This window comes from Gobio gobio, assembly GCF_949357685.1.
Source record: "Gobio gobio genome assembly, chromosome: 25".
NCBI classification, from domain to species: Eukaryota; Metazoa; Chordata; class Actinopteri; order Cypriniformes; family Gobionidae; genus Gobio; species Gobio gobio.
Window position 1 is genome coordinate 13,982,661 of NC_137121.1, and position 26,408 is coordinate 14,009,068.

General features: G+C 37.7%; 1 protein-coding gene across 2 annotated transcripts in view; it reads left to right on the top strand.

The window, feature by feature from the left end:
- agbl1 (AGBL carboxypeptidase 1) overlaps positions 1-26,408 on the top strand; it is a 228,607-nt gene that overhangs the window by 109,031 nt on the left and 93,168 nt on the right. For both annotated transcript variants that reach the window (XM_079809969.1, XM_079809970.1), the window contains exon 19: positions 3,363-3,543. In XM_079809969.1, coding sequence (XP_079666095.1) covers positions 3,363-3,543 — 181 coding nt within the window. The remainder of the gene's footprint in view (positions 1-3,362; positions 3,544-26,408) is intronic.

Genomic DNA, 26,408 nt, shown 5'->3' on the forward strand with positions numbered 1-26,408 from the left:
TCACGTTTACACACTGCCTCCGAAACTTTCGTCCGTCATTAAAAAAATTGGATTGGGTTCGATTTTCTGCGTTTTTCGCACCCGCAGCAAGCATTTTGAGAGGGGTTTTGACCATTCAGAGCCACCGGTTGATGAATACGAAAAATATGCATACGAAAATTTTGAATTCAGTGTGCAAAGACCTTTAGTCTGCAGACACAACAGTCTGACGCACAAACATAAACAAAACACAACGTAAAGCCCAGGCCTGGCCCTCTCTCATCTCCTTTTATTCTCCCGGATCTCTTTCCGTGAGACTCACTCCGTTCTCACGGCTCTCGTCCCCGCCCTGCTTGCCACAGTCTAGTTCTACTTCTGCATCTCTGTTTGGGTCTTTGGCTGGATCTAAGTCTGGTGTGTAATACTACCAGCTTAATTTGTTTAAGTTGGGGTCAAGGTCTAAGTCAGAGTCTAAGGATATAAGTCTAAGTGTACATATATGGACCCTTTAAAGCGTGTAATATTAGCAACTTCAGTGTAAGTCTAGGTTTTGTCTAAGTCTAAGAATGCCACTTACACATTCTTATCAATCCGAGGACTGGGAAACATTTCATACTCTAGTGGATCTTTATGGAAATCGACTACACTCAAGGAACCCATGAAACCTGTATTTTTTCTTCACATAATGTGCAGTATTATAAGCCGCACATTCAAAAGCCTTTCCTTTGAATGTCTTAAGTGCCGTTCAACAGAGGCACATAAACCTGGCTATTTAAACCCTGACACACACACCCCACATTCACATACACACACACAAATAGGATGGAGATAAACCAGCATGTTTTTAGGCAATGTCAGTGGGAGGTAAGTTTGCTCAGATAGCCGCAAAGCAGCAGGAGAGACAAAGACACAAAAGGGAGTTTTTTTTTTTGCCCTCTCATCTTCCCCTTTCCTTTATGTTTTCTGTTTTCACTTCTCTTGCTCTTTCTCTGTATACCATTTGGGTTGAAGTCGACTATGTGCCACCGACTCCTCCGTACACAGAGTGAAAGGCTCTTAAAGGATCGGGCTGTGCTCTTCCCACTGGGAGCGTGGGAAGACTGACTTGTGTGGTAGCGGCAAAGAAATCTAACGAAGGACTCCATTCTCTCGTAGCTTCACGAAACACTCCCACGTCTTTATACACTCACTTTGCGTGTGTGGCAGACAACATATATTTTATTCGCCATTTAGCTGTGTGAACATGTAAATAAATGGGATCAAGGCGAAAATACACATGGAATGGATATGTGGGGGTTTCTTTTCACAGATGGACAAAAATAGCTCCTTGAGCTTATTTGTGCAGTGTAGTTTGCTGTTGGATGTAGAATGGAAGAAGCACATTTGTTTACAGATTACTGCACGAAAACGGTAAGACAGAGTAGTGACAAACGGATGTGCAAAAAAACCAAAGTGAGGGTGTGTGAAGGCAGAGATGAAGGACAGATGGAGAGAGAATTTAAGTGGAGAGGACAGAGGCTTTGCAGGCAAGACATCATCAGGAGATCAGCCGAACGCATTGAGGGCCTGCAGTCTCTGATTCCGACTTGAATTGGAATTTAAATTATCTCTGTTTTTTTGCGGAGTTGAAGCAGCCGGCTCTTGAGGGGAATTGAGCACCGTGCACAAAGCTGATGTGATATTTATCAAGCATATTTTATCTGTAGGACATTTTGTTAGAGATACCTGTGCTTTCTCTGGATTGTTTTGGTATGGGATAGTTATTTTCAGCATTTAAACTGCATTATCTGCAATCAACTTACAGATTGTTGTTTAATAGTCAATAATGGGCCCCTTTTATATATAAACAGTCATTTACAAACAGATTATGGCTATTGTATGCTTGGGATTATTTAAAAGTTTTTTTATTTAACATTCATTATAAATAGTACATAAATACACTATACTGCCAAAAGTTTTTGGACGTCTGCCTTTACATGCACTTGAACTGTAATGACATTCCATTCTTAATCTATATGGTTTAATATGGAGTTGTCCCACCCTTTGCTGCTATAACAGCTTCAACTCTTTTGGGAAGGCTTTCCACAAGGTTTAGGAGTGTTTTTATGGGAATTTTTGACCTTTCTTCTAGAAGTGCATTTGTGAGGTCAGACACTGATGTTGGACGAGAAGGCCTGGCTCGTAATCTCCGCTCTAATTCATCTCAAAGGTGTTCTATCGGGTTGAGGTCAGGACTCTGTGCAGGCCAGTCAAGTTCCTCCACACCAAAATCACTCATGTCTTTATGGACCATGCTTTGTGAACTGGTGTGCAGTCATGTTGGAACAGGAAGGGGCCATCCCCAAACTGTTCCCACAAAGTTGGGAGCATGAAATTGTCCAACATGTCTTGGTATGCTGAAGCATTAAGAGTTCCTTACATTGGAATTAAGGGTAAACGCCGAACTCAGACTCATCCATCGGATTGCCAGACAGAGAAGCGTGATTGGTCACTCCGGAGAACACGTCGTCCAGTGGCGCCGTGCTTTACACCACTGTATCCAACGCTTTGCATTGCACTTTGTGATGTAAGGCTTGGATGAGCTGCTCGGCCAACATTTGCGAGAGAACGGAAAAGCATTGACTTATTTTTTCCTCCACTCTCATGTTTTTCCACTTATTTCAAAATAATTTTCTTGTCATCATCTTGGCCATCCTTATTTATCATTGACCCTTAAGCTGAATGCAAAATTGTAGATTACTATTCACTTACTATTCATGACAAACGTATGCCATTCATTATTATGGCAAAAGGCAGCAATAATGGCATTATCTCATTTTACGGCTCAAAAAAGGGAAAAAAAAATCACTCCAGCCTAATTGTATGGACGTATTCAGATTCAATTAAATACAGAAAATGAAACGGAGCCAGTGAAAGAGCGCATAAACAGAGGCCATGCAGAAACTCATTATGAAATCATCAATACCAGAATCACACAAATTAGTTGCCCCTTCTGCCGTCTTTTGTGGGGTGGCAGCCAGGGCCGTAATAGTCAAGCTAAATTAAAATTTAATGTGTTTTTGATAAGCTTTGTCCATCTCTTTTGGCTTTGTAAACTTGCTCAGCAAGGTGATGTAATTTTCCTGTCCAGATGAAACGAGTCAAAGTAGGTGTCAACTGAAAATCTGACGTGCCTTAATTGCCATGTAATGTTGTGACAGCAAAGCGTCACACTGATTTGGTGGCTTTCTCCTGTTAAAAAAAATGAGAAATCCACAATAGAAGCTGCTCAGTTCATGCCACTTGTAGTTACATGCATTAGTCATAAAGTCATATAATTGAGTCATTAAGCAAGATGTTTCTAAATTCAAATCTTATTCTCCTTATATTCATGTTTCTTTTAGGTAACCGGCCATGTGTGGTGCTGACAGCAAGAGTTCATCCAGGAGAGAGCAATGCCAGCTGGGTACTAAAGGGCACGCTGGAGTTCCTGTGCAGTAGTGATCCTATAGCCGAGAGCTTGAGAGAGGCCTACATCTTCAAAATCATCCCCATGCTCAACCCTGACGGGGTCATTCATGGCAAGTATGTACACATGCATGCACAATGACTTAATTTATTACTTTGAATTTAGGAAAAAAAATCAAACCTTTGCATTCTGTTCAATTCTGTTGTTTGAATGCAAGGAAGTGTGCTGTAATACTGGCACCTTTGCTGTTTGTGTGTTGTTTGATCTCGTGTTTATGAGGAGGAACATTGTTCGAGAACTTTTCTATGGTTGTATGAAGGTCAAGTCTTGTTCTAGGAACATTCATTTTTTTAAATATTTTTGTACAGATCAGGGACATGATTCATTTGTGTTTTTGTTATTATTTAGGAGTAAATCCTAAATAATTATCCTAAAAAAAGTTTATTTCTTTATATAATAATAATATATAATTTTATGTGTAGCATTTATTTGATATGTATATATACTTTCTTTTTTATATATAAATTCAGTTGCAGAATTTGATGTCAAATATAGATTCAGATATCCTGATTCTAATCCAGCTTTTGATTTGGCCCATGATTCTGGTTTTGATAGCCTGGTAGACACAACATGGATTTTTAATGCTAGACTGAGTTATATATTTTTTTATTGTAATTATATAATTTATTCTTAAGAATGTGAGGTTTTATGTTTTGTAATTCCCCCCCCCAACAACTGAGTGACAGGTCACAAAGATGTCAAAACATGTCATTTTAAACTATACATTTCTTTACATCATAGCCTCCAGGTTATATGTGACCTCTCGCCATAATATCAGTGTAGTAGGTCCCTGCGTTTGGCACTATAATATTCATGATTGCCTTGGGCATCTGTAAGCAGGCTATTTCTTCCTGCCGGAAAGTTCAGTCACCATCTTGTCCAACAGAGCCGCACACATTAAGGCAGTCACCTTTTTGCCCTTGGAATTGAGTGCTGAAATGAAAAAGACAAATGCCAGCGTGTTTTAATCTACCGGATATCACCATATCTTCCCTGCTGTTCTGAGCTAGATAGTATTTACATGTGTAAAACCAATACAGAGGTCAACTCTGTGGCTGAGCCTATTTAACAGCTCTCCTCCCCGGCTTATCAACACTCTATTCACAGTCAGGGAATGATCGATTCTCCTCACGGCTTCCTCACAAGCGAGGGTGACCTGATTTCCTCGCAGAGAGACCGGGGTCTCCTCCGTTGCGTGGCCTCCCCCTTATCTCCAGTCATGTGTACAGGAGCTTCTGTATGCCACGCTATTGATCAGGCATGCTAACTGTATTAGAGAGGATGCTCAGAAAATGGAGGTGTAGATCAGTGTGCGGCGAGTTAAAGGAGACTCGCTCTTTCCATCCGAGCGAGGATTTACTCCTCTAGTGACCTCATAACAAGTGTGTAGATGAATTCAGACATGGGGCCAGATTTACTAACAGCTTGTGCCAGCGCAAACCCTCTTTTGGCATTAAAAAACTACTGTCAGGATTTACTAGACACTCAGTGAAAAATTAGTGCTGACTTTATTGCATATGCAATTTCAGAAGCAACATTTATGGGAGGAGAATATTTAAATTAATCACGCAAAGTGACTTGCTAAGGTTTGCACTCGTCAATTTTTGGTATTTGCGCCATTATTTACCGCCCAAAAAAGGCATGTCTTAAACCAGGGGCTAATTTGTGTTGTTCATGGTATATTGTGTTGGATTGAGTCTGTGTTCTTTGATTTCGTTGTCAGTAGATCACTTGCAGAACTTACCACCGCCATCGCTTTTTTGAAATTGTGCTCTCACGCTCCTTTGCCCTGTTTAGTAAATCTGGCCCATGATCTCCTGAAGTTATAGGCTTCAAGTCTGGAAATGTGCAATAATCAGAATGGTTATGGCTCTTTTATGGACAAGAGAGTAAGGGTAGTGGGGTTGAGACACAAACATGCATAATTCTAATCACAACATCTCTTAAAAGGATAGCTCATTAAGGAAATTTAAATGGAGTGTCTATTCACACCAAGTGCAAATAGCCCACCTTGGCAGTGGCTATTTACACTAACTCTGCCCACCATTATCTGATTGAGCAGTAGGTAGGTGGTGGTAGCTTTTGACGAGTTCGACCCAAGTTCAATTTCACCTTTTTCCAAACTCATTTATCTCCCTTTTCCCATTGCATATCATCTTCGAGAGGCATTCATTTAAATAAAAATTAAGGAAATATTTGAAAAGTGAAAATTAATTGGCTAACGGGTGTTAAATAGTGTGAATAAAGTGTTTAACGGGTTTGGTTAGGTGTAGGTTTAGGGATAGGGACAAGTGATGCCCCAATAAGGCAGCATCCATTTATGATTTTAGTAAATATAATCATATACACAGAATGTTATTATTGCATACTGTTTTATAATATACTACAGTGCACTCAGGTATAAAGAGTATCTGCCACAATTTGTAGTATCAAAAATAGTATAGACTATTTACGCAGTGCAAAGATATTGCTGCACATTTCACTTACTGTAAATTGTATCTTAACTCTTTCACTGCCATTGATGTAAATTTCCGTTGTTTGTGAAAAAACGCTTCCCCGCCATTGACGGAATTTTCCGGATTTCCGTGTTTTCACTGTTATACGTTAGGGGACGCTATTCCACATCTTCTGAAACAGTACCGAATCTTTGGATAAAAACGCGTGCGAAGAAGAAGCAGAAACAAGTGAGATGCATATGCAAATTAAAGCAATCCTCAACATTAAACATCATATAAATCAAAACCTAATGTTACTGAATGAAATGTCGACCCAGGACGAGCTATAGGACTGTGCAAGCTTTGGGTGTTAATGGACTCGATCTACTCCATCAATGTTTTAATCATCGTTCTGAATATGATCTAGATCTGGAAAATTTGATTTTCTCCGCTTTTTGCTCAAAATTTTGCTTTTTTTATTAAACTTACCCACATTCAAGTGTTGATTAAAAATAGTATTCATGATGCTAAAATAAAACGTTTGTTTTTCTTTCTTTCTTTCTTTTGATATATTGCATGTAAAAAAAATTTGGGGGCCATGACATTTTTTTTTTTTGTATGAAAATGATCAAAAACACTGATGGTGGCTGGCAACTTTTTTTTCATTATTTACTCACCCTCATGTTGTTCCCAAACTTGTATGACTTTCATATGTGGAAAACAAAAGAAGATATTTTTTCAATTAGGTCCAATTTTTGTTTTGTAAAATTTGTGCCTTTCACTGTATGGACAAAAACACTTGAAATATTCTTCAAACTACCTTCTTTTTGTTCCACAGAAGAAAAAAAAGTCATACAGGTTTGGACATGAGGGTGAGTAAATACATTTTCATTTTTAAGTGAATGTCACAACACGTGCACCAATGCAATCCCACACTCTTATTGAAACCATTCAGTGTTTGTTTTCCCATCAGCCCCCACAAATTACAGTGACAAATTTAGATTTCACTTCGACAAAGCGCGAATTCACCTTGAGGGTATTACTTCCTGTGTGGGTAGCCTTTATTAACAGGTTCAGGGCAGCTTGTTGCTTGGTGACAGGTATGAGGTAAGTGGGAGAACGGTCGATGCCTTAAGCGCAGATCTCACATCCTCAATAACCCAGATGCTAGGTCTGGTGACATTGCTGTAGGTGCAGTTAGAAAGCAACATTAATGTATGCGTTGTGATAACTTTGTGGTTTTATTCAATTTGATACTGTTAGTGTGTTCAAAACCTAGACGTTTAGCAACAGAATTCACAAAGTCCACTACACACTAACAAAGCTGCAGAGCTCACCTTTAAGATTGGACGTCTTCTAAATATGGGCACTTTCGTCAGATTCATTTATATGGTAATGCAGTATTGCATAGATATAAGTACAGCGGTGTTGCAAGCCCTTTGAAATGGAAATGACAATGTGTGAAAAGGTCACATTTGCCGCCATCAAATTCATCACAGACTTTCGAAATTTTGAAGGGAAATATCCGTAATGTAGGTCAAGGGGTCTGATGTTTCGTGAAACCCTCTGTCCGCTTTGAATAGTATTTTAACACCAAGGAAAAAGTGTTTATGGAGATGTGAAAGCGGCGTTCATTGTGAAATGCTTTTAGCACAAACCGTTTTATAATACTGTTAGATAATATAATACGATTATGATTACTTTAATCTCATTTTTGTGGATTAGTGTCTGTAAATTTAGATAAGGATCAGTAATGGATAGCTAGTTAATCAAATTAGCATTATATATATATTATTTACTTCAGAAAGGTACAAAATAGCTTTTGTTTGTGGCTAGATTTACATTCATTTTAAACCTCTCGAATGTGTACAGCAACCTGTGAGAAGCACGCAGATGTACACACGTTTGTTGATAAAACAGTGTAAAGTTTAGCTCTCTCGGTGCTGTTTATGTAGCATGTAGCGTTAGCATTCACAGAGATCTGTGTGATTCTCTTGTTGAAATTGGAAAAAGACAATCCGTTCAGCAATCTTTTGTTGACTGCAGGGAGCGGGAGACGTGAACGGATGTGACTTGTGACAAACAGCAGTTTGGCGTCTGGTGTTATCTTGCAGAGCGACGCGTTGGGGGTGAGATTACAGAGCTCACTTCCTGCTCTGGCTTAGCATGGGACAAAACAAGAGAGGTGTGAACAGACTCGGGCGTTCTGAGGTTATGTTTTTATCTCTGGGTGTATTCATCACAGAGGCTGTTGTCAAAAGCGTCTCTCGTAATGTCAAATAGAATTGGGTTTCCGACATTGCGAACTCCCATACGAATTGCACATCAGCTGTACAGAGCCTGCGGCGTCGTGTCCCAGTGTTTCTGATCAACTTCCCTGTTCATACTGCTTACAAAAGCTGGACTGGTAAACATGAAGCATTGATCAGTTAAGAATTTGGACTTCAATTATTTAAAATGAGAGTGACTTTTAGTGTGACACTCAGTCAATGTGTTATAATAATTGACAAAATGTATTTAGCAGAGGACAGTGAGGTTATGGTTTGGGACAGAATTAGTCATCTACCAACCCACCCAGCAAATACAAAACATTCCCCTAATGTTGCTATTTGGTTTCCTTTCGGTTATTTTTTCGAGAACTAAATAATCTTCTAGGAACTTGCTTTTTAGGGATTTATTTTTTGCAACCATAAAATAACGTTCCCAGAACGTTGCAGGGAGGTTATTTTTAAAAACCTAAAATAACTTATACAAAGTGTTCCCTAAAGGTTATTTTTAGGTTATTATTTTGCAACCATAAAATAACGTTCCCAGAACATTGCAAGGTAGTTATTATTAAATAACCTAAAAATAACTTATACAGAATGTTCCCTAATGTAAAATAACCTTCCAATTAAAACGTTGCAGACCAGCAAACACAGAACGTTCCCCTAACGTTAGTATTTGGTTACCATTTGGTTATTTTTTGAGAACCAAATAAAAATGTTCTAGGAACTTTCTTTTTATGGTTTTGTTTTTTTCAACCATAAAATAACATTTCCAGATTGTTGCAGGGAGGTTATTTTTAAATAACTTAAAAATAACTTGTACAGAATGTTTTTTTTTTAGGTTATTATTTAATAACCATGTAAAATAACCTTCCAATTAAAACGTTGTAGATCAGCAAACACAGAACATTCCCCTAACGTTAGTATTTGGTTACCATTTGGTTATTTTTTGAGAACCAAATAAAAATGTTCAAGGAACTTTCTTTTTATGGTTTTATTTTTTTCAACCATAAAATAACATTCCCAGAACGTTGCAGGGAGGTTATTTTAAAATAACCCAAAAATAACTTGTACAGAATGTTTCCTAATGTTTATTTTTAGATTATTATTTATTAACCATGTAAAATAACCTTCCAATTAAAACGTTGTAGATCAGCAAACACAGAACATTCCCCTAACGTTAGTATTTGGTTACCATTTGGTTATTTTTTGAGAACCAAATAAAAATGTTCTTTTTTTTTCAACCATAAAATAACATTCCCAGAACGTTGCAGGGAGATTATTTTTAAATAACCCAAAAATAACTTTGGGTTGGAGGTGAAAACGTGCTCATGCAGCTCCTTCGTACACAGAGCGGACATCGAAAGGTGAAAAGAAGGCGTCATTCGAGGCATTAACGTATTTTCCTGACAACTACAGACAGTTTGGAAGAATTAGCACTCGGTTTCCACAATCCCCTGTACCAGTGTAAATATAAACATGACAGAGCGAAGTGTTGTTTCACACAGGACGCGGGGGTTGCAAGTGTCTAGTTCATTTTCACAGAGAATGCGTTTTTGCATTCCACTGCGCTGTTTTTCCATGCAAACGTGTGCTAGACAGACGTGTTTGACCTTCGCGTCTATCGCAGCATCTCGTGGCGCTCAAGTTAAAAGAAGTTCTTCAACTTTGAAAAAACACGCCTCTAGAAAAATAGATTCAGCAGCAGATGTGGCCTGTTGAGGCATCGGTGTCTTTGTTCGTATGTTCATATCTGACTGCTAAGTATGGTTTGTGTTTTTCAGCAGTAGTGTGCATCCTCCCTTTACTTGAGAAAAGAAGGTCAGGGTAAAATCTGTAGATGAAAAATCTCCATGTTTTTTTCTTCTACTTGTTATTTTTCACTTGTTGCTAGCAAATGTTTATTTTTTATGTATTTAACATTATTTTTAGATGCTTCAATTCCAGAATCTAAATAAAGAGTTACAGCAAGTTCATTGTCATTTGAAAGTGTGTAGGCCTACTTGCATTATTATGCTGTTATATTATGCTTCTATATTCAGTGGCATAAAATTATTTCTGGGACAATATATCGCCCAACAAAAAGTAGTTATTGTGACAGGCCTACATCTGGCATGTTTACATAGAAAAATAACTGAAAAGCAGTGCAGTGATGCAAAATGCAAAAACACTGTGTCAGCGACCCCTAATTGTACAGGGGATTCTGATGCTATTTCTGACTTATTTACACTGTTAAAAGGTTTGGATTCTCATGCTAAACATGGCCAAAGTTTAAAATTTTTTTTGAGTTGGACGTATGACGGAGTATTTCTCTGCCAAATACACTCCTTCGGGATTCAAACAAGTTTCGGAAAGTTTAAGAGTATGGCCCTGTATGAGGTCATAAAGGACAGAATTCCTTGTATGGGCACTTCTCCCGGACGAGCTGTCATTTTGTTTTCAGACCACGAAATCAACAATGTCACTAAAGAAGTGTGTTTCTGGTTGTGAGGGAAAGATAACCTTTGTTCAGCTTCCCAAATGACTCAGAGTTAAGAGTTAGCGTAAGAGTTATAAGATAAGAGTTAAGGAAACTTTTGTTTTTCCAGCGTCCTGCAAGTGTACACGAATCAGTGTTAATTTTGACAGCAAATTTTGATTTAGTTTTAGTCATAGTCTTTTGACTAAAATGCCATTTAGTTTTAGTCTAGTTTTAGTCGACTAAATATCATAAGATTTTAGTCGACTAAATCTACAGTAGATTTAGTCGACTAAAATCGAATGAGTTTAGTTAAATTGTAATACATTAAGCATTTAAGCATTACATAACCGACTGTCACTTGAACTGACATTTTGACTTAATTTTGTTTTTGACATTAAAAATACACGAAAGAGAGCTCAATTCACTTTTTTGTTTGTTTTCTAAAAAACATCTATATAGTTTTTATAACTTTGTATTTCTGTTTTAGTTAGTAGGCCATATCAGGTTAATCTAAAGCTTCAAATAAGTGTTTTTTTATTTTATTTCAGTTAACATTTATTTAATTTCAAGTACTGAAGATTTTTTGAATGGTTTTAGTGAACCATTATAACCCTGATACTTTATTGAATATGTGTCAAATAATGGTCTTTCCTCCTGACTATGAATTAAATGGGAATTCAATGAAATACAGTTTATTGTGTAACAAAAAACGAATATATAATGTGTGACTTTTAATGATAAACAAGCTTGAAATACACCAGGACTCTTATTTTGAAATGCGACTTACTATTGCAGTTGCAGGAGCTCATTCAAGTTCAGATGAAGTTCAGTTTTCGTTAGTGAAAAAAGGTCGTTGACGAAAATTATGACGAAAATTATTTGTCAACGAAATTAACACTGACACGAATGTATAGTGAATCGAAAGTTATCCAGGGATAATGCCATGATGTGTGTGTGTGTGTGTGTGTGTGTGTGTGCTTGTGACTCTTTAGCTCCACGAGTTTGGCTGTTTTCAGAAAAAATCGGTAGCGTATCTGTCTTTTATAAATATGATAAAACTAAAGACTCTTCTGAGATATGAACGATACAATACTACTTTATCGGTATCAACATGAGACCTTTCAGAAACTGTGTGTGTTATGTACCCTTTAAGACTGACTAGTTGAGACAACCAACTAGTCAGTTATCAAAACATGTTGATTTGCACATCCTAGAGATTTCGCTGGCCTGAATCAATCCTCAAATTGTCCATTTTATTTCTATCTTAATTTCCCTCAGCCAAATATTTAGCATTGACTGGAGAGGACAGCTTTATCTGATTCACTGATTATTGGACATATTTGACAACTATTCCACACCTATTCCCCAGGCCAATGTCAGCCTGGCACATTGCAACCATTTAGGGCAATTCACATGAATCATCGGGCCGACGGCTGGCACGGATCAGGCTGCGCTCAGCACAGTTGAGCAGGCATCTGCCAGTGCTTTCTCTTACTGTGGCGAATCACCAGATGAGGTCTCTCATAAGCTGCCAATGCTTGTGTGGGCTAACGACCCAGATATGGCGTTGGATAAGAACTCGACCGGCTTGTTTGCTTGACTAAAGACTCTGTAAAACGAACCAACAAACAAGCAGTAAATCATGCTTTGTTAGTTCAGATGCAAGATGGATTTGAATTATGCCTGAAATTGAATTAGTTTGACCACTGTGACTAGTGGAAACCTGAAGACTGTGATGTGTAATTTTGGTTTGGCGAGCCAGGGGAACTTTAAAGGCTTTTCACTGGCCTGTCAGATCACAGAATGTTTCAAAAAGGGTTTTAGAGGTAATGATCACAGCTGTCTGCACGTACAAGCTGGGTCCGTGTACCCACACAGGCATACGTACCTTTTTACAGAGGCCCCTGATGTGTCTTTTGTGCGTGTGAGCTTGGATGCCAACACTTTTGAGTGTTGTGTGTTCACCCCATGGTTTGTTCCAGAAAGTTTGCTTTGAGATTATGACACGACTGCCCGTGTTTCTGCAGTGTTTAATTGGGAAACGAGCTCGTGAGTTAGCTTTCACTGGCTGTAGATGCTGGCTGGATCGTGATTGACTCATCAGCATAAAAGGACTCAATTAGTACCGTTATTTTCTCATCCTAATAAATATTTAAATGCTGTGGTGTTCTTAAAACTAGAGATTTCTCTTTCAGAGACTCACTTAAGCAACTTGGAAGTGCATTTTGGATGTTTTGTCTTCTTAAGTAGCTGACATATGTCAGCCGAGTAATCAAGAACTAAAGTGGAAAATGGAGCCAATTTGAGTATTTATTGTAATATTTTAAATGTTTTTATTTTTTATTTTAATTGTTGATTTATTTACACTATGCAACTGGTCATCATTTGATTGGCCAAGTGAGTTTTAGTGTACATTTAGCATAACTGCGATGAATCCCTGTTTGTTTTACTCTGCTTTCGAGCATTCCCGACCAATATTTTATTTTATTTTATTTTATTTTATTTTATTTTATTTTATTTTATTTTATTTTATTTTATTTTATTTTATTTTATTTTATTTTATTTTATTTTATTTTATTTTATTTATTTTATTTATTTATTTTATTTTATTTTATTTTATTTTATTTATTTATTTTATTTATTTTATTTATTTTATTTATTTTATTTATTTTATTTATTTTATTTATTTTTTTATTGTAAATTATTTTATTTATTTAAATTCTACTCTGCTTTCGAGTGTTCCAGACATTTGTATTTTATTTTATTTTATTTTATTTTATTTTATTTTATTTTATTTTATTTTATTTTATTTTATTTATTTTATTTTATTTTATTTTATTTTATTTATTTTATTTATTTTATTTATTTTATTTTATTTTATTTTATTTTATTTTATTATTTTATTATTTTATTTTATTTTATTTTATTTTATTTTATTTTATTTTATTATTTTATTTTATTTTATTTTATTTTATTTTATTTTATTTTATTATTTTTACATGTTTGTTTTACTCTGCTTTCGAGCATTCCAGACCTTTTATTTTATTTTATTTTATTTTATTTTATTTTACCTGTTTGTTTTACTCTGCTTTCGAGTGTTCCAGACCTATATTTTATAAAAAAAAATATTTTTTTATATTCCGTTTTTTTTTACTTCACATATTTTCTTTTTTTTCTTTTTAGTTTTTTATATTTTATTTACTTATGTTTGTTGTAATGTTTTTTTATGATTTGGTTTACTTTTTATTATTATTACTATTATTTATTTATTTATTTGTGGCATAAGGAACAGGCTTTTCGGCTGTAAGCATTTGGATATTTCCATTCATATCTAAACATTCGTCATGACTCCTCAAATGCTGAAAATTTAAGAACAGTCACACGCAACTCACATATGCTAAAGGCAATGGCCATGCTAAAATAAATGTATTTGAGACAGTTTAGCGACATTAGTATAGGTCATATAATTCAGCTAAGCTACATCATGGTTTTCAATGCCTCGACTCTCACTTCTTGTGAATTCAACCTTAAGGCCTGTTCACACCGGGACGATTTTCGCACGCGTTTATCGCCGACGTTTAACGCCTCGGGACTAAACAATGGGCGCCAATGTGAGTGTTCACACCGACGCGCAAAACGGCAGGCGTAAAAGCGTCATTTTTAAAAAAACGCCTCGGGTTCGTTTTTTTATTTTGACGCGGCGCGTAAAAAACTGTCCGACCAATGAGATCGGCGCTTTTGTTCACGTGCCTGGAGCTGCTGAAGTGACAGTAAAACACGACTTGGTGGCGCTCAAGCACAAAACGGTCTTGCTGAGCACACATTGATACGACGAAGAAGTAGTAAGTAGACAAAGAAGAAGATGAACTGCTAATGCTGCTTGCCAGTTAGCAAAAAGTGTGTGAATGGTTTTGTCCATATACATAATATATCTATGGTTTTGGCAAGCACGTAAATACTGTCTCTCTTCTCCTTCTGTGTGACAAGCGAGTGTCAGAGGCTTAAAGTGCCGCAGCACCACCTTGTGTACCGGGAGCGCATCGACTGAATGTGCACGTTCACTCGGCGCAGCGCCAGTGAAAATCGCTTGGGTGTGAACACTGAAGACGCGCCGAAAGACGGCACGAAAAACGCTGGCGATAAGCGCGCGCGATATTCGTCCCGGTGTGTACAGGCCTTTAGGTGGATTATAGCAGAAAAAAAAAATTGTCGTTCTTGGGTCGCTTTGTTCAGTTCTGCAAACCTTTTAGTAAATCAGAATTCACATGAATATCTACCTTGACATTTATAACTAGTATGAAGCATACGCAGCTCCATAACAAAAAACTAAAACCTCATGTTCCATGCAGTCGGAAGTAACTTTCTGTCCATTATGAAGGCCCAAATGTACTCTGTGACCATGGCGAGTCAGTTTTAGCTGTGCACAGCGCCACACCTAGCGCTAATTCACTTCTGCAACTTTCTGACTGTTGCTGACACTCGGAAACTCTCCGGTGACAGCTTTCAGCTAATGAAATAACCCAGCTGGGATATGCTTTACCCCTGTCAGGAGCACGGAGTACAATACTGTCACGTCAATGGAAATGCTTCAGCTCTGTAAAGCGTGATGAACGCTGAAATATTTGGTCCCGGCAAGGTACGCTTTCTCTGGCTGCTCTTGGGGCGTGAAGTACCCTTTCCCCTCCTCAGACAGGAAATTTGAGATAGCCTGACCCTGTTCAGCTGCTGGTGCTGACGCAGATTCTGGCTTTATTCTCAAGGTATTGGCTGCCTGGACAAACAGAGCACCTGCTGCACAAGGTGAAGGTGCTGTATTCATTAGTATCCCTCTATTCATTGGTATCAACCTAGCTGGATTAGAAAATGTACACTCTCCACAGAGTATCCCACTGGCCCTCACCCCTAACGTCAAAACAATATCAAACCGAAACTATCCCTCCTAACAAGGATTTGCTTCCCAGTTGTCCCTCTGGAAACATAGAAACCGTTTTTGTTTAAACAGTCAGTGTAATCTCCAGCGCACGCCCCATCTGTCCTATCATCCTTTTTTCCAATGCCTGCAGCCCATTTCCGGCCTTGTTGTTTGTTCTTTCCTTTCATTTGTACGCCCCCCCCCCCCCCCCCCCCCCCTAGACAATTTGAAAAACAACAGAACGGTCAAAAACATCTCACAATGTTGCGGTTTGTGCAACATTTGTTCTCACTGGGAGTGAGGTGACCGTTTTAGTGTACGTGAAAAGGCACCAAAGCACGGATTGATTCATTCATAGTGTGTCGCACACGAAACAAACACAGATCGGGGGCGGCTTCCTGTCCATGATCCCAACCCCGGAGAAGGTTGGATGTGGGCTGAGCTGTATTAAAATGTTTTGATGCATGGGGGCGGTCCAGCATGTGACAGTGACATATTGTGGAGTCCCCCGTGGGCTGGAGGCAGACAGGTAGAAGACAAATGGGTATCGCCCCGTGCTGTTCATCATTCCGTTGGGCTAACAGTGACCACAGCCAACTTACCCCAGCCAAACCCCCACCATCTTCACCTCCTCCTTCCAGCTCCTCCTCTCTTTCTTCCCTCTCTCTTCCTCTGAGGTGCTTGGCCAGCCAGTGTTAATTTGTTTTTAGTTGCCAGATTTTGACCTTTAAATGCCCTTTAAATATAGGCAACATTTTGTCATGTCATATACATTAAATTCATTTTTAACCCAAAAGGGTTACGAGTGGTTGGTTGATGAAAAGAACATTTTAGTGATAATGTGCAAAATTTTATTTTTTTTTTCAATAAAAAAAAAAATAACAACATCAGAGTAACACATTTTAATAAGAGTAAGTCAATTATAATTAGAGGCCATTTGGACACATTAAAAGGCCCCCTGAAATCAAAATGTAAGTTTTTTTAGCTTTTAGTATGAATATGTTATCCTTAAGGTTATGAATAAGCTGGTGTGTTCCAAAACAATGACAAAATTCACATTTTGGAGATTCAAAGCATTCAAAACTTACAGTCTCTCAATTCCGCTAAAGTAGATCATGGATTTATTACATCACCGCAGACTTCACCTTCTCATCACATCTTCTGTCCAATCAAATGCTCTTTAGAGTCAGATGCGTCCCGCCCCCTAATATACACTGAAGCTGCATCTGAAATCGATCACTTGTGCACACATTTACTATTTTCTACATGGTGGATGACACATAGTGCACTATATAGTGGATAGGGAACGATTCAGACAGTGTAAATATGTTTTCAGTTGAGGTGAATGAAGTCTGGTTTCACGTTAGTTTCACGTGCACCGCCGCAGCACACACACACGGTCTGTTCCGGTCCAGAGACAGGGAGCGGATCACGTGCGCGAGTCAGAACAGACAACAAAACATATCGGACCCATTTCATTTTCAAAGCAATATGGAGAAGATTATGATGAGAAACGGTTAGAGATTAGGAGGAAACTGCGGCTTTATCGAGCTGAAATGCTCTAGTCAAACTGTGATATAAACAAAACGCTATTGGCTGTTTTAAAAATATGGGAGGAGTTGCTTGATATGTCCCGCCCTGTCTTCCTGTTTCAGGGGAAATTCCGTGAACACATTGAATAATGCTGTGCGTTTCAAGTTACTTCAGTGGCCTCTATCTAAATCTATCTATCAATGTACTGTATTAGTGCTGTCAAAATTAGCATGTTAATGCATGCAATAATTTTTTTTTTCAGTTTAACGCGTGAAAAATATTGAATGCAATTAACGCAGCATGTTTTTTTTTCTATCATCCTTTGGCTAGCATTACATCAGATGATCACGCTCTTATTCATGCAAATGCTTTTAAACCATTCAAGCACGACAAGAAAAAAGAGGCCACGCTCTCTGTGAATGACCTGACACACACACGACGCACAGAAAGACAAAAGTATTGTGTACAAAAGTATAATAAAAGTATTGTGCGCACAGACAGCGTGCCAGAATCTCTTTTGCGCTTAAACGAACAATAACACTCAGAATTATGGCAAAATATCCATTTTGTTGAGTATTCTCATAAGAGCAGTCTTAAATTAGTTAAATAACATCTTAAATGAACTTGAAGGGTTGTGAAAAAAAATGAGATGAGCGTGACAACACGTCAGATCCGCATCATGTTCGGCAGCGGCAGATCTTAAAGTGACAGCAGCAACTAATTCATGTTAATCACAGAACAAAGGTAACAGAGAAAAATGTAGAAAATTGTAGCTTTAATAAGGATTAATCTATATTTCATTTATAATTTAGTTTGATAACTTTATTACATTTTTTTATATTTCCTTCCTGTTAGAGAGGTAGGAAGGCCACAGGAAAATATGACATATATTAATTAATCACGATTAATTACAGAAAAAAATGTGAGATTTAATTTTATATATATATATATATATATATATATATATATATATATATATATATATATATATATATATATATATATATATATATATATATATATATATATATATATATATATATATATATATATATATATATGTATTAAACATTCATTCATTTTGAAAGCTTTTGTTAAGAGTATATGGCAAAGATGCCAGGGTGTTTGCATTTGTCTAATCTTTATTTTCCTTTTAAATGATTAGAAAATAACCCGCTGCACTGTTTACGCTCTGTATCATTTATTGTGTTGTCTTTAAAGAGGGTTTTTGTTGGTTTTAGAGACTTAGAAGCCATAATGTGAGCCAGCAATCAATGGCCTTTTGAGGTTGAACAGTGTGAGGCGTAATATGGGCCCACTCATCAGGCAGGCCTGCAGGCTGCTGAACGGACACATTTTTCACATGTGGAGGAGTTTGTTGTTTGGTAATCTTTCACGGTGAGCTCTCAGGTTCATAAGCTGCTGGATGTCATCCTTAAAGAGAAACACACTATGAAAGGGTTTAAAATGGAAGGGGATGGAGAGGTCACGCACAGCTGAAGAAACCGCCCCATCCAGAACTAATGGCTGTGACCTAGGGACATCTATCTAAGAGCTTTTCTGGTGGTCGAAACCTGAGGTGTGAAGATGATCCACTAGCCTTATCGGATGAAAAGAGCACGACCACGGAAATCAGCTGATTTATTTAGACAAAGATGTCACTATTCATACCGCACAAGGTAAATTAAACGTAACCAACACCTTGAAGTGCAATATCTCCAGGGAGCGATGCTTGATCCGTATCGAGCGTTTGACCTTCTGCTTTATAATCTATCCATTTGTGTTCTATGCTTGTATCTGAAACCAACCATCCCCTATTATCAGAGCGCTGATGTATGTTGATTATTTTTTCTAAGCGACCATAAATTCAGACTATTGATTATCTATGTTTACTACACAGAATGTGTCGATGAGATTCTAATGGCCTCCATGGAAGCAGCTGTGTTGCTTATTAAAGATGCACAAAGCCAGGGCGAAATGTCTGTTTGTCTGACAACGCTAACGCCATGTGCGGTGAATTATGAAGTCCTCTTTTGGTACGGCTGGTTTCATAAATATTTTCACAGAATAAATATGATATTCCACGCAAAAATGAGAAATCTGTCATTTACTAACCCATGGGGTCCTATTTTAAGGATCTGAGCGCATGGCACTGGTGCGTGTCTGAATCAACTTTTGCTAGTCGACGGAAAAAATGGTCGACGTGCCAGGCGTATGGTCCCAAAGGGTTGCACCTAGTCTCTTAATGAGCAATGGGTGTGTTTTGGGTGTAACGTGTAAACCAATCAGAGTCTCCCATTCCCTTTAAAAGTCAGTTGCGCTTGCACCATGGCGGATTCGCTATTTACATCGCGGAGTTTGCGAGTGCAAAGACTGAACGTTTCCCCAGAGAGGATTCCTTTTATTTTTTATGTTTAAAAATGTTTGTGTGCTGCTGCCCTGTGTGTGTAATAAGCAGAGTGTGTAATAAGCAATGGTCGTTTTAGTTGCCTTGAAATAGCAACGCGCCAACAATGTGCCTGAACACACCTCGCTTTCAGACCAGCACAGATGAGTGCGAGTGTATTTGCTATTTAAACATGGCGCTAGATGTGAAAATGATAACTGTGTTTGGCTAAAACTAGCAAAAGACACTTGTTAAAAAAGATTATTGGATATTATTATCGTTTTACAAAAAATACTATTTCACTTTTTCCACAATTTCACATTTAATTTAATGTTACTTACTATTTCTTTGTAATTCGTTATGAAATATACTTGCAATTTCGAAGTAAAAATTGTTTTTACACCAATTTTTTTTTCCAGTATGACTTTCTAAATTCACAATTGAGATCTAAGGCAAATGTCAATATTTCCACTGACTAATCACACAAATATATCATAAGGTATCATATGACTTTAAAAAACAATTGAAAAATTGTGGAAAAGATGCATTTTAACTATTTTTTTATTCTTTTTTGAAGCTTGAAAGCTCCAGTACCCATTTTATTTGAATCTGAGGGGATCCGTAAATAATATCAGAATTTAAATTTTTTTGGTGAAGTATCCCTTTAAGTCCGGTTTTGTTGTGAACGCAGTTTAATCAAGATGAGCATGACGGTTGTTGTATCAAGTTTTGAGCCTGTGATTAATAAACAAATCACCTTCAAATACAAGGTGATGCATTTGTTCCATATTGGATTGGAGATTGTGTGATGTAGTATATGGGAAAGATGTTTGTTTTGCACTTTTATGTGGAGGAATGAAGGTTTGCTTCTACAAAAGTTCACACTTGATATTGCTTGAAGACAGGGAAATTTCAAAGCACGCAGTGAGGCATCGGCCAAATCAAAGCTGACAGAAAAAGATGATGGGAGAATACTATCTTGAGCTTATCTTTGCGAGAGAGCACAGCATGGTCCATTTGTCATTGAAGGGAAAAAATGAGGAGGATGATGAAATTGACCGAAGATACCGACCGGCATGTAACTTTTCATACTTTCATGCTTTTCAAGATCTTTTATGATTGGATTGAATGCAAGACACATTTTACCTTATTTTGATTCAGGCCATCCCCAATTCTGAAAGAAAAGCGTGCATTTCGGTGTGGGCTCAACCGTTTTTTCCCCCTTGTTCCACAAGCTATCTGGCTGTCAGAGGCTGTGGGACCTGCTGTTGGCTCCAAGATTAGGATTGAGCTGGCAGTTCCATCCATTCAATTTACACCAGTGTCTAGCAGGAAGCAATGCAGCAAGGCCCACGTAACGCATTGCATCCTGGGGCAGTTGATCAGTCACAATGGATGGGCCATGATGAGATAGAAAGAGGGTCCTGGGTCTAATCTTAAGGCCCTTGTTACCAGCCCTCAGCATTAAACATCCTCTTGTAGTGATGGGAAGTCCGATTCATTTCCGTAAATCAGTTCTTTTGAACAATTTGTTTGAACAATTTGATTCGTTTTTAACATTTCTGCTACTTGTCTTTAACATTAACTTACTTTTTGCTCCAAAAGTCATCATCCTCTTTAAAATCATAACTGAATTAAAATTCTGTCATTAATTACTCACCCTCATGTCGTTCCAAACCCTTAAGACTTTCATTCATCTTCAGAAGCCAAATTAAGATATTTTTGATGAAATCTCAGAGTGCTTTCTGACCCCTTCATAGACAGCTATTTAATTAACACTTTCAAGGCCCAGAAAGGTAGTAAAACATTGTTAAAATAGTCCCCGTGACTACAGTGGTTCAACCTTAATGTTATGAAGCCACAAGAACACTTTTTGTGCGCAAAACACTAATAAAAATAACTTAAATAAAGAATTTCTTCTAGTCTGTGTCAGACTCTTATGCAGTAACAGTACAGCGCTTCCAGAACGCCGGCTTACCATTGGCCGACGCTGTTCACGCAAACATCTCGACACATGCGCACAAGTCCTTCTGCCGTAGAACAAGGAAACACTGCACTGTTTACACTGCGTCAACAGCGTAAGAGTCTGACCCAGGCTAGAAGAAATTGTTGAATAAAGTCGTTATTTTAGGGTGAGTAATTAATGACACAATTTTCATTTTTGGGTGAACCAACCCTTTAAATATTCAGACCATACTTATTCATTGTACACTTGGCATAACTCAAAACATTTGAGGTAATAAGTTAATAATTTTTAGTTAAGAAATGTTGTTTAATTAAGCAGAACTTGCATATTTTTATTTTGTACACATACATTTAAATTGCTCTTAACTTGAAATATTTGAGTAAGCTAATTCATACATTGAACTTAAAATGATCATTTGATCTCAACTTTAATATTTTAGTAGCTTAGTAAAAACTAAGCTAGTTTTTGCTAATTCAATACATGCTACCTTGCTAATTAGTGACAATGCTTTGATAGCATTAGCATAGCATAGCACTTGCTGAAGGAGTACAGCAATATATAACTGTTCTCTAACTGAGCTCAAACTCGTCATGATAGTAACCCCCAAAAAACCCAACATAACAGAAACTCTTCTATACTAGCAAACCAAAACATTAAACACTACTAAATCTCCCACGCTCAGTTTGAGCTCATGAGCTCAGTTTTTAGGGTGTATAACACTTAATTTTATAATTTACTCTCCCTTTTGAGTTTCATGGCAAAGCATGCTGCAATATAAATCCCAGCCCAGTTTCAGATAAATTTAGGTTAGTCTACATCAGTGGTCGGGAACCTATGCTGGCTCTTTTACCCCTTTTCCATCAAGGCAGTGCTGGTGCTAGTTCGGAGCCAGAGCCTAGTTTCAAATCGGTTCTTTGCGTTTCCACACCCAAAGCCCCAGCTCCGAGCCAGGAAAAGTTGTTCTTAAGTAGCACCAAAACATTGCTGGGCTAGAAGTAAGAACCGATTACAACAAGACGAACACAAACTTGAGATCCGCCATTTTTGAAATAGCAGCTAATGGAGCTAACAGCTGCTGCTCGTTTGTAATTTCTGTCTATACAAATTACGGCGAACTGCATGAATGCGTTGGATTCGCTGTGTTTGCGTTGTGTTTTGATGCCGATGTAGGATCGTAAAGCCATGTGAATCAATAGTAACGCAACGTTTGCATTGTTGATGGAAGGCTTGTTTGCAGTGGTGCTGTGCAGACGATCGGCGTATGACAATGAGTCCAGCGAGAGCATACAACTCATTATGCTTTTGAATCGCTCTTGTGGTACTTTCATATCATAAGCTGATCGGTCTGCGCAGCATCTCGAACAAGCCTGGTGTGTTTGTGTTTCCCGCTGCCTCGCTAGTGTTGCTGAGAAAGATGAGACGTATACAGTGACGTAAGACCTGGCTCTGTTGTGGCTCTCAGCATGTGGAAAAGCAAACGGTTCCTCAGTCGAACCAACTATGAACTGGGACTAGCACTGGCTCTGAACTAGCACCCGGTTCATTCTGGTGGAAAAGGGGTATTTGACCAACAAATGAACGATACATTTTTTTTTGACACATCAACAGAGATCTGCTCTCTGCAGAAAAAAGCAGCCAATTACAATTCCCTTGTACAGCCTACCAAAGTTAATGAAAAGTTTATGATGATAATAATATTCAAGTTGTACCGGCCAAAGTGCATGCTCGGTGCTGTTCGCGAGTGTCACGAGTCATGGCAGCAATCAACTGCAAACCTGGATGCCTAACCTACAGCTCCTGCACTGGGATTCAAGCAGCTGCGTGGCTTGTTTAAGTTAATGGTGAAAACCATTTTTTAGAACAGCAGCGAAAATGTTAAAGTAGGCTATATAAACTTTAATATATCCTTTTATTGAAACTGGTGCTTTGCTGTGCAAAGAGACATTTCAAAACATTTCACCTGCTGGTACTTCGCCGCAGAGACTCTTTATGTCCTATAAATGTGTCGTATTTATGATAATCCGTGTAGATTTCAGTTGATGATACTGTTTGAAGTTATTAAAAACGAAACATGAATGAATGAGATAGAAAAGAGCGGGATGTGCTTTATATTGAAAAGAAATAATAAAAGCACGATAAGTCGCGAATGAGAACGGAATTCTTAACATTAAGTGAGGAACTGAGGTTCCCGACTCCTGGTATAAATTAAAGTACATAAATTCATAAAACTCAAAACAATGAAACAATGCACATTACTTAAAATATGTCAGTTTTGTGAACTCAAAATAAAAAGAAAGTGCTAAATACTCATAAAAGTTAATTTGATTGAACTAATATGTTTCATTTGAGTTGGCTCTACTCAAAACAAATAATTATTTTGAGCTTTAGGGTAGATTTGACTCAAAAGAACAATTCATGAATCTGACATCACTACAGTTACCTCCTTCCCCTAGTGCTTTGGCAAGAACTGCAGTAATTGTTCAAGTAAGCTAGTTTATCTAGGCAGGATACTGTTTATTTTTCACAAGGTGACTCGTGACATAAGGGGTCAAGGAGCCGTCATGCTTTATAAGTGGAGGCAATGACAATTTCGCAGGTCAATGAATCCAGAAGCGGTGGCACTCAATTGAGGTATTGTTTAATAAACTGCTTGTATTAGTTGTCTTCGATTCGGGCCTGCTGTGTCAGCGAGTATAAGCTGCACGTTATTTGGGGCTTGTAATTATCATCACCGTTAGGACATATGAGTGATAAGGACTTGAGAAATGGCCTGCTGAACGTCACAGGAAATTGCACACCGAGAGACAGAATGGGCTGGCATGAGAGCGAAACAGATTCAAACGTCTGGAAGAATTTATTCATAAGCAAACTGACCTTTTGCTTTCTATTTGTTGAAGACGCTTCACCACTCATCTCACTGGCTTTATCAGCTGTCTGACGGAGACGAAGCTACTCGGAAGCGCGTTGAAACACCGCCGACAGATGGAAAGCACAGTCCGGTGGCTTATGACTAAATTCCACCAGGCATTCTACGATGACCCGGATTAATAATAACTCTAGCGAATGCAATGCAGATTCATTACGTAGCATCTGTTCCCCTTCTGCTACCATGCTGACGTATGGAAAGCAAACATGATATCTCATTAAATATTATTCTGAATAGGTGGATTAAACCAAGTAGATACATCCTGCATACTCCCAATATATTCTGTAACATTCTGGAAATGCTGAAAAAAAGTGGTGTTTGTTTCTTTGTTTTATGCTAGTATTATTCATTTATTTAAGTTTATTTTGCTTATTTATGTTTATTTTGTATCATTTAAATTCTTTAGCTTATTTGTTTATAAGCATTATAATTTTTTTATATTTATTATTTGTTTATTATTAAATATTCCGATTACAAGACAATGTTTTTTTTCTTAGAAATACAGGGTCTATATAAGACACTAACAGTCAAAGAAAAGCTCACTGTCTAATATCCGCGTGACTGTCATATTTCCGTGCCTCACTGACGGGACAAAACTACATAGTTGCGTTTTATTAGCATGTATAATTGTTTTTCACCTGCTGTCCTGTGTCCCACTAGTTGATAAAGCTGGTCTATGCTTTTCAGTGATAGCGTGGGCCTTTCTACTGGTTTTAACTGAAAGCTGACACTTTCTGTAAATAGGCACCCTCAGTTTTGATCAAACCTTGTCGTTTTACTCAATTACTCTTCCCGCGGTTTTGGAGCATGCTGTGTTTTTCCCAGTCCCAAATTCGAGAGCTCATTTGAATAGACCATGTTATTTTGTTGGCAAAACTTGTCAATTAAAGCATGGAGGTCATAGATGGGTCGTAAAAAATAATAAAATTAAATGACAATGTGAATTCCTCTTCTTTCCCCTCTTATTTGGTGAGACTTATGAATGTTAAAAATACAGTGCTCATTATAACCAGGCAGGAAGAAGCACTTCTCGGTTGCTTTTGCTCCAGGGTGGACTGCTAATGTGTTCAGACCTAAAAAACTCAAAACAATATAATTTAGTATGGATCCTGGGGAATACACACTATTAGTACCCCTCAAGTAATGTGAGAAGGAAAGTTAGCAAAGAAATTGGATGACTTAATAATTATTATTATCAAACAATAAATTATGACAAAGTTGTGATGTTAAAGGGATAGTTCGGCCAAAAATTTACTGTAAATTTTAATTTACTCAACTTCATGTTGTTCCAAACCTGTATTACTTTTTGTTTTTGTACATTCATATATAGCACATCAAGACACATTGCGCAAAGGGTTCTGTGGCCATCAAATCTGGTGCAACATATTGACATACAATATTTGAAGGTTTCGAAATTTGAGAGCTTCAATAGAGGGGATTTTTTTGTCAATAATGGCTTAAATTTCAGATTGTTTCTCATATATAGCTATTGAATTGCTAAGACTAATATAGAACACAAGTTGTATGGACTACTTCTATAGGGCATTTTATTTGTAATTATTGGAACTCGACAACCATTTTGAAAAGAGCAGTGTAGATTATTTAAGCTTTAACCCTTTAAAGGTCCCATGGCATGGCATTTTTCTATTATTTTATAATGTTTCCTGAGCTGTACTTATATTGTTAGTATGACTTTTACATCATAAAATGTCATAATTTAGAAATAAAAGGCATTTTTTCTATACTGCTGTTTGCCCTGTGGCTGAATGCCCTGCTTCAAGAGGCGTGTCTGCTGTGAGACTTCAGTAAAAACACCCACTGTTGTGATTGGCTGACATCTTTGCATTTTATATGAGCGGAGGGGGCGTGGTTTATCGAGGCACGAGCAGGCACGAGTCTGCCAGGGAGACGGATGGACCTGAGTTCACTTCACATCAGTTCTCAGCATGTCTGAACTGTTGTAGTTACAGCATATACTTTAGGTTATTAGTCTATTTCTAGTCGGAGGGACTGTCACTCATGTCAGAAAGTTAGT